The sequence below is a fragment of the Apteryx rowi genome, unplaced genomic scaffold (assembly GCF_003343035.1).
Source record: "Apteryx rowi isolate R43461 unplaced genomic scaffold, aptRow1 scaffold_242, whole genome shotgun sequence".
Lineage (NCBI taxonomy): Eukaryota > Metazoa > Chordata > Aves > Apterygiformes > Apterygidae > Apteryx > Apteryx rowi.
The window spans coordinates 1,242,991-1,255,737 of record NW_020448775.1 but is presented as its reverse complement, the minus strand read 5'-3'; the positions used below and the strand labels follow the sequence as shown (position 1 = coordinate 1,255,737).

General features: G+C 40.1%; 1 protein-coding gene across 1 annotated transcript in view; it reads left to right on the top strand.

The window, feature by feature from the left end:
• Window positions 1–12,747, top strand: part of LOC112966437 (propionyl-CoA carboxylase alpha chain, mitochondrial-like) — a 166,344-nt gene that overhangs the window by 76,773 nt on the left and 76,824 nt on the right. Inside the window, exon 9 of the mRNA XM_026066540.1 lies at window positions 11,800–11,898. Coding sequence (XP_025922325.1) covers window positions 11,800–11,898 — 99 coding nt within the window. The remainder of the gene's footprint in view (window positions 1–11,799; window positions 11,899–12,747) is intronic.

Sequence of the window (12,747 nt, the reverse complement as noted above, 5' to 3'; positions counted from 1 at the left end):
TTCTTTTAGCATGGTGAATTTGAGTTTACCCTGCTAAAAGTCAGTAGCAAGCCACTATCACATAATTAAATGTGAGTAGTTGGAACTATGAGGAAATACAGAATTCCAACAGGCATCTATTTACCACAGTACTTTTCTGCCTTTTGAGTGACTCCATGGTTATGGGTTTGTTAACATAAACAATGCAATTCCATTAACTGAGAAGATAAATAGCATTAGATGTAAAACAACTCTTTTACATTGCTACATGACCTGATTTGTTCTGCTTATGGAAACGCTTCAGAACTTTTTAGTATTTCCTCTTTTGTGTAGATGGCTGATGGCTCTTCTGATATCCCTTCTTCTCCCTGTTGCTTCAGCTTTTCCTCCTTATCCCTTGTGTGCTGGGCTGTGTTCCTCCCTTTTCTATTTATCGTTGACACCTCTGAAGCCATGACATTCTATTATTCCCTTTTCTGTGTTTACTTTAAAAACTAGAGGAGAGTGTTTCTACAGAGGGAATATGCTTATTATTACTCCTGATAATGCCTTACAGGCATTACATTACACCCTGCAAGGTGGTTGGTGTATTTGATAAAAATGCATATTGCTGTCTTGACCCCACCCAAGCATGCCCGGGAGAAATGATTCAACTGTGTGTTTGGGGAGCAGGGAATGGTGGAAGGGGTTTGGTAAGCGCCTGGTGGTCTCACTTCTGACCAGCTCCTGGAAAGTCTTCAGTTAAAACACTTGCTTTGCTTTTAAGGTTAATAAATGTGGAAGCACACCAAACAATGGAAATAGGCTTACAGACATCTTTTTCTGTATCTAGTCTCCTCTTCCCCAATGCTTATTTTTATTTCAAAAATTGAAGCTTCTTCTTTTAACTTCTAGCTGTAAAAGTAAGAAAAGATTTTTTAGGACCACTTTGTTCTGATAACTGGCAAACTATATAACTATTCTAGTTGTTAACATATTTTTTTTTAATCCAGTGGATTAATGCAACGTTCAGGTGTGCTCCTTTTGGTGTTTGATTGAAGGGCATACACCGGATCTGAGGCAGATGATGTTAAAATAAGCTGGTCTTTAAAAAGAATCAGTTTTAATTCCATAGTATGCTTATCACATTGTCCTGAAGCATCTAGGGGCAGTTTGGGGAAGATATGCAACAGCAGATATTTTGCATGTAAAGCTTTCAGTGTAAATGGTGAATAAGCTTGGGCTGGGGGTAACCTAAGGACCACTGCTGACCTATATCCTATTGTGACAGCTGAGAGCAGCAGGTTGGAACTGCTGGATGAAATCCATACCCGGTTGCCCACTGTACTTTCTTCTTGTCACTGCACAATGTCAAATCAAAGACACTTTTTTTTTTTTTTTTTGTATTGCCTATTCTAACTGTTTCCTAATTTAAGAAGATAGCCTTGCTACTGGGGCAGTGCAGTAGGAAAATTAATGGAAATCAGTGGCTGACTGTGTCCAGTGTGGTCATCCACCCTATATAGTTAAGCCAAGGTACACTACTTCCGAATATACTTCCAAGTATAATAAAGGAATGCTTTCCTTTCTCATTACCTACTTTGGAGCCTGCTGATTTTGTTGAATCTCCATACCAAGTCGCAAATGATGTTTGAAATAAAACACTTCTGCTCAGTTGATGGACATGGTCCTCATGATTACAAATGCTCTTCATGTTGCTGTGGTATGGTGCTTTGTTTAGAGCAGACACAGAAATCTACCTAATGCATAACTCAGTTTAGAAAGGAGGCAGAAATGAGACCACTTGGAACTAAAGAACCTTTTTCTGCTGGGGTGGTGTGTGTGTGTCTCTGTCTGCCTGTCTCCTTTAACAAACAACAAAAAAAAATCTTTCTGATTTRAATTCTATGATGGCATCTTTCCAAATAGGTATCCAGGCAGTAGTACTGGGAATTCCTCAATAGCCAGTATTAATTCCCACCCATCTCCCCAAATTAAGAAAAGAAAAATTAGAGACTCAAGAGTTGTGAATGACTAGTCATTCAGTGACAGTCAGGGTAGGAATTAATGAATTCATGACTCTGTGCTTGACATCCAGCTTTTGGTGATACTGTCTTTCTAGTTAAATCTTTTTGTAGCTCGTGTATCCTTACTGCATAACTTTCACTCAGTAAATATATATATTAGATGAATGTTTTAAAAAAACTATTCAAAAATGTGTTTTTTGCCTAAAATGGTAGCTTTAATCTGTCTTGTTTCATAGCGGCATTATGATATTACAATGTCATTATGGAGTTTACACAGTTAAGTGAGATAGGACTTGGGATCACTGTGTGCCCCTGAAGTGAAAGAATGGAAACTCTGCAGCTGAAAGACAGAAATCAGAGTTGCTTAGTGTATTCAATAGATAGGCATGAATATACCATATCAATATTCATTTTACCAAAGCAGTTTTCACTCCCGACATAACAACCCAGATTCTGACATTGCTTTCTATACTAGACTCCTCTTCAAGACAAAAAAGGAGAATATCCCCAACACATTATCTACCAGCCAAGGAAACCTGGAGTGTGATGCAACTTTGAAAGTGCTCAGTATGCATGGCAAACTGTTTGACCCACCTGCACTGTTTCCCAGCCACCTGGGAGCAATACAAGTACCCATGCTGGAGCATACTTAGCCAGGCAGAGCCAGGGAGTTCCTGCCTTCGGAGCACCTGGAATAGGAAAGAAAGCCTTGTTCTCTCTTTTTTCTATTCTGTATTGGGTCTAAAACAACAAATGACATAATCCCCAAAACACCTGTGCTTTTTGTACCTCAGGCCATTGCCAGCAAACTTGAACAATTTCCTAATAGCTGATTTCTTTCTTTGCATATTTTTAACTTTTTTTTTTTTTTTTAAGCCTTACTGGGTTTAGGCAGATTACAAATATGAACCGTCTCCTTAGTAGTGTCTCCACAAGAAGCAGTGAAACAAAGCATTTGCTGCAGCGCAGTGTTTTTGCTGCATGCAGCCTCTTAGTGGGTGTTTCAGAGAGGACAACAGCCTTGGTGAGTGCCAGAAGAAAGCCCTTGCTGATTAGAAGTGATAAAGGCCATCACTTCCCTCTCTCATCTTGTTTTGTTTTGGTTCTGTTGCTTTTGGAGCTGATACCTGTTCCAGACCTCTCTCCTTAATCTCTAGGCTGGCATGCTCCCATTTCTAAAGCAAGATATACCAAAGTAGCTAATGGTAATTTGCGTCTGCACATGCTACCTTAAAGAAAAAAAGAGAGAGTTTGAATCTGTGCATATTTGTTTGCTTTATTCTAGTGGCTGTGGGCTATTTGCTATTCCTGTGATTATAGGCTGCCAATTCTATGAATGTGCTTAATACTTTGAAAATTTGAAGGAAGTGATGGCACCCTGTGCAATGTCAAAATGTGCATTTGAAGTAAAAGCCTAGCAATTCAGATCTTCTGGTCTTGTTCATAGCAGGTAAAAGGCTGCCTTGATGACGCTTAGAGCAAATGAATTTCTCTCTTGCAGTCATGCACTGGATAAATTGCTTGATCTAGTTTGGTACAAAAGGTCATGATCTATAAATAGTTAACAGAGCTTTTTTCAGGACAAGTGATCTATAGACTGGAACTCTCGGGGTCTTTTTTAAAAGTAAGTGATAATGTGAACAAAAGAAAAGTTTATATATATATAAAAAAGGCCCTTTTAATGAGATTGAAACTCAGATATTTTAACTTCCTTTTGAAAGTACCTGGACAACCACTTCAAAAGTCTGAAAAGCTAATCTTACAGTCACTTGAAGAAGAAGAAAAAAAAGGTCAGTACCTGTTAATCTGGTGTGAATATATTTTGTAAACAACTACAAGCTGAAAATGCAAGCTGCAACCACAAAGTATTTAATTTGTATGAAAGATATTGCTGTCATACAAACTTAAGTGCTTTCAGCTTTATTTGTAAGCCAGTGTTTGCAGTCTTAATATGACATCTTTTTGTTACATTTTTATGAGTTTATTGATACACTGCGCTGTTTGCCACAGGACCTATCTATCCTGTTTGCTCTTTAATGCACTTTTTTTGGTAGCTCATCTTTCAGGTTTTGAGACCATTGCTAATTGTGATAAGCAAAACCTTGTAATATGTTTTAAGGTACTAAGGGAAGCATTCATTTACCAAGTTTCTTCATGTGTCGTTCTCAAAGGAAAGCATAAGAAATACATATCTGCAGAAACAGAAGGAAGAAGCTTCCCTTTTTATGGCATTTTCAGCTTTAATTCTTTTTTCAATGAGATGAGGCTAGTCATCTTGAAAGTTGTGTCAATGTGGATTCCACTGAAATTGCCTGTGTGCCTTGTACATGTGAAACTTGGGCAGATGAAGGCTACTGCTTTGATCAATTACAATTTTTTAAATTAACGTGGTGGGACTGTGTTACAGACCACCTAATCTGGGTGAGGACATGGACAAAGCATTCTTTAAACAACTGAAGGAAGTCTCTGTCATAGATGCTGGTTCTCATGGGGGACTTTATCCTCTCTAACATCTGCTGGAAGCGCAACATGGTAGGATGCAAGCAGTCAAGAAGATTTCTGGAGGGTGTTGGGGACAACTGGTTGACACAGGTACTGGTTGATACAGGTGCAGCAGCCCCTTCCCTGGTTGATGGCGAGCCGGGATGACAGCTGGATCTGCTGTTCACTAACAAGGAAGAACTGGATGGGGACATGATAATAAATGGCAGCCTTGGCTGCAGCAACCATGAAATAGTGAAGTTTAGGATCCTGAAGGGAGTGAAGAAGGAAATTAATGGAGTACAGACCCTGAACTTCATGCTAGCAGACTTTATCTTCTTATTTATTTAATTAGCTGGTAGGTGCAATCCCATGGGAGGCAGCGCTGAAGAGCAAAGGAGCTCAGGAAAGCTGGCAGGTCTTTAAGGACAGCATCCTCCAAGCACAAGAAGAGTCCATCCTTGATACTCAGGAAAACAAGAAGATGTATCAGGAGACTGGCTTGGCTAAGAAGGAAAATCATGGTAGAGCTTCAGGGCAAAAAGGCAGCATACAAGCTGCGGAAGCAGAGACAGGCTACAAAGGAAGAATTTAGAAATTCTAGGCATGCATGGATGGTGTTAGGAAAGCTAAAGCTCACCTGGAGTTGAGATTTTCCAGGGACATCAACGGTAACAAGAAGAGCTCTACTGCTACATTAGTAATCAAAGGCTGAGCAAGGGAAATGTGGGCCCACTGCTGAATGGAACTGGGTGATTTAATAACAGAGGATTTAGATAATGCTGAGGTACTCAATGCCTTCTTTGCCTCTGTCTTCACCAACAGAGTCTGTCTGACTCTGTTCAAGGAGGAAAAGAATGACTAGCAATGGATGAGGATCAAGTCAGGGACTGAGGGAGTTCAACCCATAGAAATCCATGGGACCAGACATACGGCATCTAAGAGTGCTGAGAGCTGACTGATGTCATAGCAAGGCTGCTCTCTATATCTTTGAAAGGTCATGGGCATTGGGGGAGGTCCCTGATGACTGGAGAAAGGCAGATTTTGCACCCATGTTAAAAAATGGCCAAAAGCAAAACCCAGGGAACTTGCAGGCTGGTCACCTTCACTTTGGCTTCTGGGAAAAGCATGGAACTAGTCCTCTTGGAGCACATTTCTGGGAAGGTAAAGAACATGATGGTCAGACCAGGTTGCTCAGGGCTTTGTCCAACTGAGCCTTGAAAACTTCCAAGGACGGAGACTGCACAACATCTCGGGGCAACCTATTCCACTGCTTGACTGTCCTCATTGTGAAAAAATTTCTCCTTCTATCCTGTCTGACCCTCTCTCATTTCAATTTGTGCCTGTTGTCTCTTCTCCTCCTGCCACGCACCACTTCAAGAGCCTGATTCCATCTTCTGGATAACCTCCTTGTAGGCACTGGCAGGCTGCTGTTAGGTCCACCCAAAGCCTTCCTTTTGCAACACTGAACAAGACCCAGTTCCCTCAGCCTCCGCTCCTACAGCAAGTGCTCCAGCCCCCTTGACCACCTTGGTGGCCCTCCCCTGAACCCACTCTGCTTTGTCAATGTCCTTCTTGTATTGGAGAGTCCCAAAAGTGAACACAGTATGTAGATGTGGTTTAATGAGTGCAGAGTAGGAGGAGATAATTGCTTCCCTCAATCTACTGGCTGTGCTCCTGATAATACAGCCCAGGATGCTGCTATTCCCCTTTGTTGTCAGGACACACTGCTGGCTCATTTCAGCTCACTGTCTGCCTAGGTCCCCTGGTCCTTTTCTGCAGTGCTGCCCTCCATCCTGTCATTCCCTCAGACCGTATCATTGCAAGGGATTCTTCCTTCCCAAGTCAAGGTCCTAACAATTTGTTAAGTTTCATGCACTTCACGTTGTCCCATTACTCTTGCCTGTCTAGGTCCCCATGGATGGCAGGACTATCCTCGAGTGTATTGATTGGTTCCTGCAATTTTGTGTTATCTGCAAATTTGTCAAGGATGCACATCACCTGTTTCACATTGTGATCCTGAAAAATGTCAAGCACTTTATGGGAAAGCAGACCCCAGGTCACTAGCAAGTACAGTTCAAAGAACAGGAGAAAGAACCTAAACAATAAGATCTGCCCATGTGGGAAATCTTCATGGGTTTCATTGCATTTATGCATGGCTACATATGAAGTACTATTTGGCTGATAGCATTTCCTGATGTAGAAGATATGATTCCTTTTCTTTTTCAAGGTACTTCAAGACAATGCAGATGAGTTGAAGACAACCATATAGAAGACCAGATGATTGCTAAGACAGCTCTGCAAATGACCAGAAATGCTTGTGGACACAGCCTCCAGGTGGCTGGTCATTTTCATGATAATGAAGCATGTTGTATTTATTAGCTTTAGGAATATTCAGAGATGAAAGACAGTGTTTGAGCTCTCCTGCTGGCTGGGAAAGAGCTCTTTAAATCAAGGGTTAGCAAGGTACTTTATACCTTAAAATGCCTTGAGATTTATGCATCATTCTTCTAAAGAAAGCCCGAGAATGACCAGCCACATGCGGACTTTGGTCTCACTCCTTAGGATACACAGGGCTATGAAAAGCAAGGGATAATAACTTTGGCACAAGAACAGAGTGTTGCCATTTGTCTCTTCTATTCCATGTGCTGCTCCATTAGCTGGACAGCAAATTAGATGAGAATTCTAAGAATTTTGTGAAAACTGGTCAGGAACCAAATGCCACTTTGTCCAACTCTATTTGGATTAGTCTGAGATCACCCCAGACTGTTATTACTTAATACAGCTACTTACAGCTCCACCTTCTCTTGCTATACCTCCTGTGCTGTGCAAGAAGCAATACCCTTACCTGACTCAGAAGGGAAAGAATTTGCTTGCTTTCTTTGGTACGGTAGATGATGATTACAATTGTGTAGGTGAACAGGTTTTTATCTGAGGCAGTTACTTCTCCTAGAGGGCAGCTTTGTGTAGCCTTGAGGAAAGTATTCAAACATATATGCTACCTGAAGTTTACAACAGTGATGCTTGCTGCCATTTCTCCTTCCCTGCAAGATGGTTTATAGGCTGCAGTTTGTAGAGTCCTTGCTGCCCACAGGTCGTGCCTTAGGTTTACATTGGAGCTAAATTAACACCAGCGGAAGGGTTTGTTGCTTGAATTCTTTATGACACTGAGTATCCATAAATCTCCTTTGAAGAGTAATATTTGTTTCCCTCTTTGAACGTTGAAGATGTTTCATGTCTTCATAGACAGCTGTCTTGATAAGAGAAAGTTTTCAGCAAGGCAGGTCTGCAGAGGGTGACTTTTCATTTGGTTCAGCTGATCAAATAGGGAAAGCCAGTACTTCTGCTATTGCAAGTGGTAGAATTCAGGGGTGTAAGGAATCAGGACAGTGTAACTCAGTAGTAGGGCTGGGACTCTGGACCAAGAGCTGAACCAAGTCTGGAACCATCGAGTTAAACCACTGTGATGGGAGGCAAAGCTGGAACCGTGGAATCAAGTCAGCAGTTTCAAGCTACTCAGACTAAGGCAGGCATTAGGAAGTGCAGGCACAGTGTTTTGAAGCATCAGACAGGAAGCAACTGCTGTAGCTGCCCTCCAGTCTCCTGGAAAACCACCTTCATTTTCAGGAGAAAAGAAATGACATGTGCCAGATGTATCTGAGACTCTGCATTAGTAATTTAACAGGGCTATAACACTCAGGCTTGTGCTGCCTCCCTTAATTGCCTGACATGTATATAAAATGCCAAATGATGTTCTCAAAAGGAAATGGAATGCAGATTATGCTTTACATCTCTTTGCACTCTTAGTTAGCTGCTACCTATCCTGCTGAACATCAGGAACTCAGTCCATGAGAGGTGAAGGGGCTGCTGCTTCTGTAGTTCAGGTGCATGCCAGCATCAGTCTGCAAAGTTGTGATGGAAGAGAAAGCTGTTGACCTTTTTCTAGCTCTGTGTCTTGGACTTGTCATTCCTCTTTTTGAGGCCTCATTTACAACAGCCTTTGAATTGGAAATAATTGTAAAGGAGAACCATGGCTCCTTTATCTTTTATGTCCTTACACAGGAACAAACCAACCTATTAAAAAGAAAAAAAAAAGCACTTAAAAAGCCCAGCCCCACCAACATGGATGTGATAGCAGCGGTTCAAACAACCGCGGTTACTCTAGAGTAATTTCTCCCCACATATGCGAGGCACAAACATACGCAGGCATGTGCTTGGAACTGAGTAGCTGAGGCTACACCTGGACTGTCTAGTTGTGATGTAAAGCACAATGTGACCCACTGCATGAGTGATTTGACTAGCATATTTTTCATATAATTCAAGTGCCAGAATCCTTTGAGTGGTGAGTTCCTTGATGGCTATCTTGTGATCACAGAAACAAACTAAACAGGAAATAGTCAATGTTAACTTTTCATTAGTTGCCAGAAGAAACCCAAGCCTAAACCAAAAAAGACAAGGTTTTATTACCATATGCATTGCCAGAGAAGAACTGAATGCAAATGCAAACTCCAGATAAGTTCTTTGAACGTCATATCTATTTCCCTGTCTCCATCAACTAAGTTTGCTTGGCTATTGACTGCTGAGCTGCTCTTACTTTGCCTGGCTTCTCTGCAGAGGAAGGGTTATTTCCTCTATCAGGAGAGGTATTGGTTTTGATTTCCACTTCTGCCCCTTCTCCCCCTGACCGTTTTTTGTTTTTGTCCTCTGCTTTCCCCTGATACAGAGTTCGTTGTTCGTAGTGAAAGTAGCATGTTCCCTAAGTGGATAAATATCTTCAGTCCTTGCTTCATTTTCTCTGATGGCCTCCTTGCTTTACCATTCTACCAATTGGAGCAGCGACAGCCGACTTCCCTGTGATCCTCTCAGCTTCATATCAAAATCTTCCCAAGCTGCATGTACCATGGTGAGCTCCAGGTGAAAGCAGCTGTCTGAGATCCTGTAGCTCCATTATATGAGAGGACTGCTGCAGTTTCTTAGGGTATTCATTAGTTGAAATAACATGTTTTTTCCTTTGGTCCTTTATTCCTTCTTGAATGGAGAAAACACAGTAGAGACAACATATTGCCTGCTGGTTTTCCTACTACACATAAGCAACCATAGTGTTCCCAGAGGGCCACAGCTGTTTAGACCTGCTCTAGGCTTTGATTGCTAGCATCTCTTCTTTCATGCTGGCTTCTGCCTGAAATTCTTCGATGCTAACTTAATCTGGAATCAATGATGACTAGACTTGTATAGGCCCTTGTGAGGGATTCTAAACATGTCGTTTGCCACTGTGACACACTTGGTTTTCTTTTCTTTCGTTCCTCTGTACAGCGACAAAAGAGCTAATGATAAAATTGATTTTTGCATGAAGATATTGACTTGCACCTTGCCACTGGGACACCCTTCACTAGTATTTAGCTATCAGCCGTAGCTTTTCTATGAGGCCATGTGTAAATCTTGCAGTACAACAACCACAGCATACAGTCGCAGTTGTTTGGTGGCCACTAGTTTGGTATGCTTTGATACCATTGCCCTTCCTTCCCTGGAGAAACATGGTAAATGATCTTTTCAGGTCCAGGTTCCAGTGCAGACAGTTTTACTTTGTTATAATGATAGTGATGGATAGCTTTTGTTAAAAATTGTCTTACCAAAGTTCAATTGCTAATCGAAGAGAGTTGAGACGGAGCAACAGATTTGCCTTATTCTGTTGGGAAAGTCTTTTTCAGATGTTTCTGCTGGTCTTAATAAAGACGGTACTTGCTGATTCAGCTTTGCTGATATTGGGCTGGATTCACTGGTATGTTTCAGCTGCTTTGCAGTGCTCTGGCAATGCAAAACAGCTGCAGGACGGGTTTAACTCAAGCCGGGTTTATGGCTGTTTTGCATCACTGGAACAGTGTAAAGTATCTGAAGCATGCCAGCTAATCTGGCCTATTGGTGAACCATTATAAATGACTTGTTTTTCTTCATGTTCTTTACATGTAGCTTTATTTATAGCTAAAACCTATAGAAATTGAGTAGATTTTATCACTTACAGATAGCTTTTATGTTCTAAAGTGAAATGTCTATAAAACTTGAACTTTTTTAAGCCAGAGATTTTTTTTTTCCTTAACTGAAATGAAACTATCAGATTATATATTGCTCCTCTGCACTTGTCTATTATGGATTTCTTTTAAGTTACGCTAAGATTACTGTTGCAAGTCCTTATTGTCAGATGAAACAATTATTAGTCTTTGTGATCTAAAAGAGCATGTTTTATACATTTTATTTTGCCCAAATTGGGCTCAGCTCTTATTCTAAATACAGTGATTTCCTTCTAGTTTGCTGAGAATGTATGCAATATTTGTGACATTATCAATATTGTCTGTAATTTAGTGATTGAAAATATTTTAGAGATTTTGGGAAATCAGCTAACCAGTATTTTTCTTCTGTTTGTAGTAAAATGTACGACTGAAATCATATTTATCTACCTTAGATATCATGGTGAATGTTAAAAATACTCCACAAACATTAATCCTTAACTGTGTTATTCTGCACATAGTAATATTTTTGTTCTTAATCTGACTCTTCCTCTGAGGCTCTTATGGTATTGAGTGTGTTTGTGTGTACTTTTTAACAGACAATATTATACAATGGAAGGATAACAGAAGTGTCATTACRCCTTCTTTGTAATACACAAGTGTGCCTATAGTTTTTCAGAACTCAGAAATTTTGCTCTTCATATAGAAATATTTTTGCATAAAGATTATTATTATTATTTTTTTAAATTTCTTTCTGGATAGCCATATTGACATTCAAGTCAGAAATTGCATTCCTCTGATCAGGTGTAGATTGAGAGAAAACATGATAGAATTTGCAAAGTTTTTCTGGACTTTGAGATAAAACACCAAAGAATTAATTACTGCCTCATATTAATTAAGATAACAATGCAAAACCCTTCATTAGAAGCGTAGGAAAAGTTCTTCCTTGGTCCTTGGAGAGAATATTATATGCAAGGCCTGTTGTGCGGGTTGCAAGGTGTCACTGGAATTTATATGCATTACTTGTCTAATTGCAGTAAATGTAGCATGTCCAGATAGGTTTAAAAGTTGGATGGCTGTTTGTTACTTGCTAGAAATCACTTGAAACCTTGCTACTCAGAGGCAGCTGTTCACAGGTCCTTCACCTCTCCCCAGAGATAGCTAGAAGACTCTGTTGTTGGACCCTGTCTTTTATGGCAGAAGCAGTAAACATGACAGGTTGTTTGGGAGCCATCTGTTTTAAAATGGTTGCTGCTTTGTATGCAGCAATGAACTTGAGATCAGTTTTCTGTCTGTCTTCATAGTAACAGCCTTGTTTGGTGTCACAACAGGTGGAAGTTGATGGGATGAAACTAAACGTGACCAGCGAGTGGAACCTGGCTTCACCCTTATTGTCTGTCACCATTGATGGCACTCAGAGGACTATACAGGTAAATTCATCAACACTTTATTTTGTAGAGCTGCGATAACTACATGCTTTTAGAAACACAGATAATGTTGATACATGGGGTCTAAACTTACTGTATCATAGAAATGATGTTACGCTGTGCAGCTACCATAATCTTGCCCTTCTACTTTGAATGCATCCAGCATATCAGTGAGATGAACTCCTCTGGAGTTGCTAGGACAGCTTTATACTTTTCAAATGTCTTTCATCTGAAGAGAAGTCACTTATTTTAGACAGAAATTTATGCCAGTTCCTGGTATTTCTTCACTTAATGACTGTGAGGAGCTATGGTTTCTTGAGAAATATTCTTAAGAAATAAAGTAAGAATTACTGTTTACAGAAAGGATGGGTTCTGTGGTAAAATTATTCTCTTCCTAATGTTTGAATCATCATCACAGGTTTTTTCCACTTCTGGGCCTTTGCAGATGGAACGCCACAGGACAACATATTTCCCATGTTGTTGCTTTTATAAAATATTATTAGTTCCATGATTTGAAAAGAAAAAAATAGAAAACATCCAAAACCTGTATGGCTCTGACAAAAGACAGCTAAAAAGATTAATGGGGGTGTAGAGTCTATCCTTCTGACCACTGGTGTGTTTGAAAACAACTGGAAACAAAATGATCTCTTTAACTGTCTTGTAAGTTTTCTGAAGGTAATGCTAGKCAGGATTTATATATTTGTTGAGAAACCTTTTATTAATATCTATCTATTGATCCTGGAAATCAATGAAAGAAAAACAAAATTTCAAAACTTTGGAATGATTTAAAGTATTTTTCTACACACAGTATTATCTATCTGTATATCTATTTTATATACATTTATCAGTGAT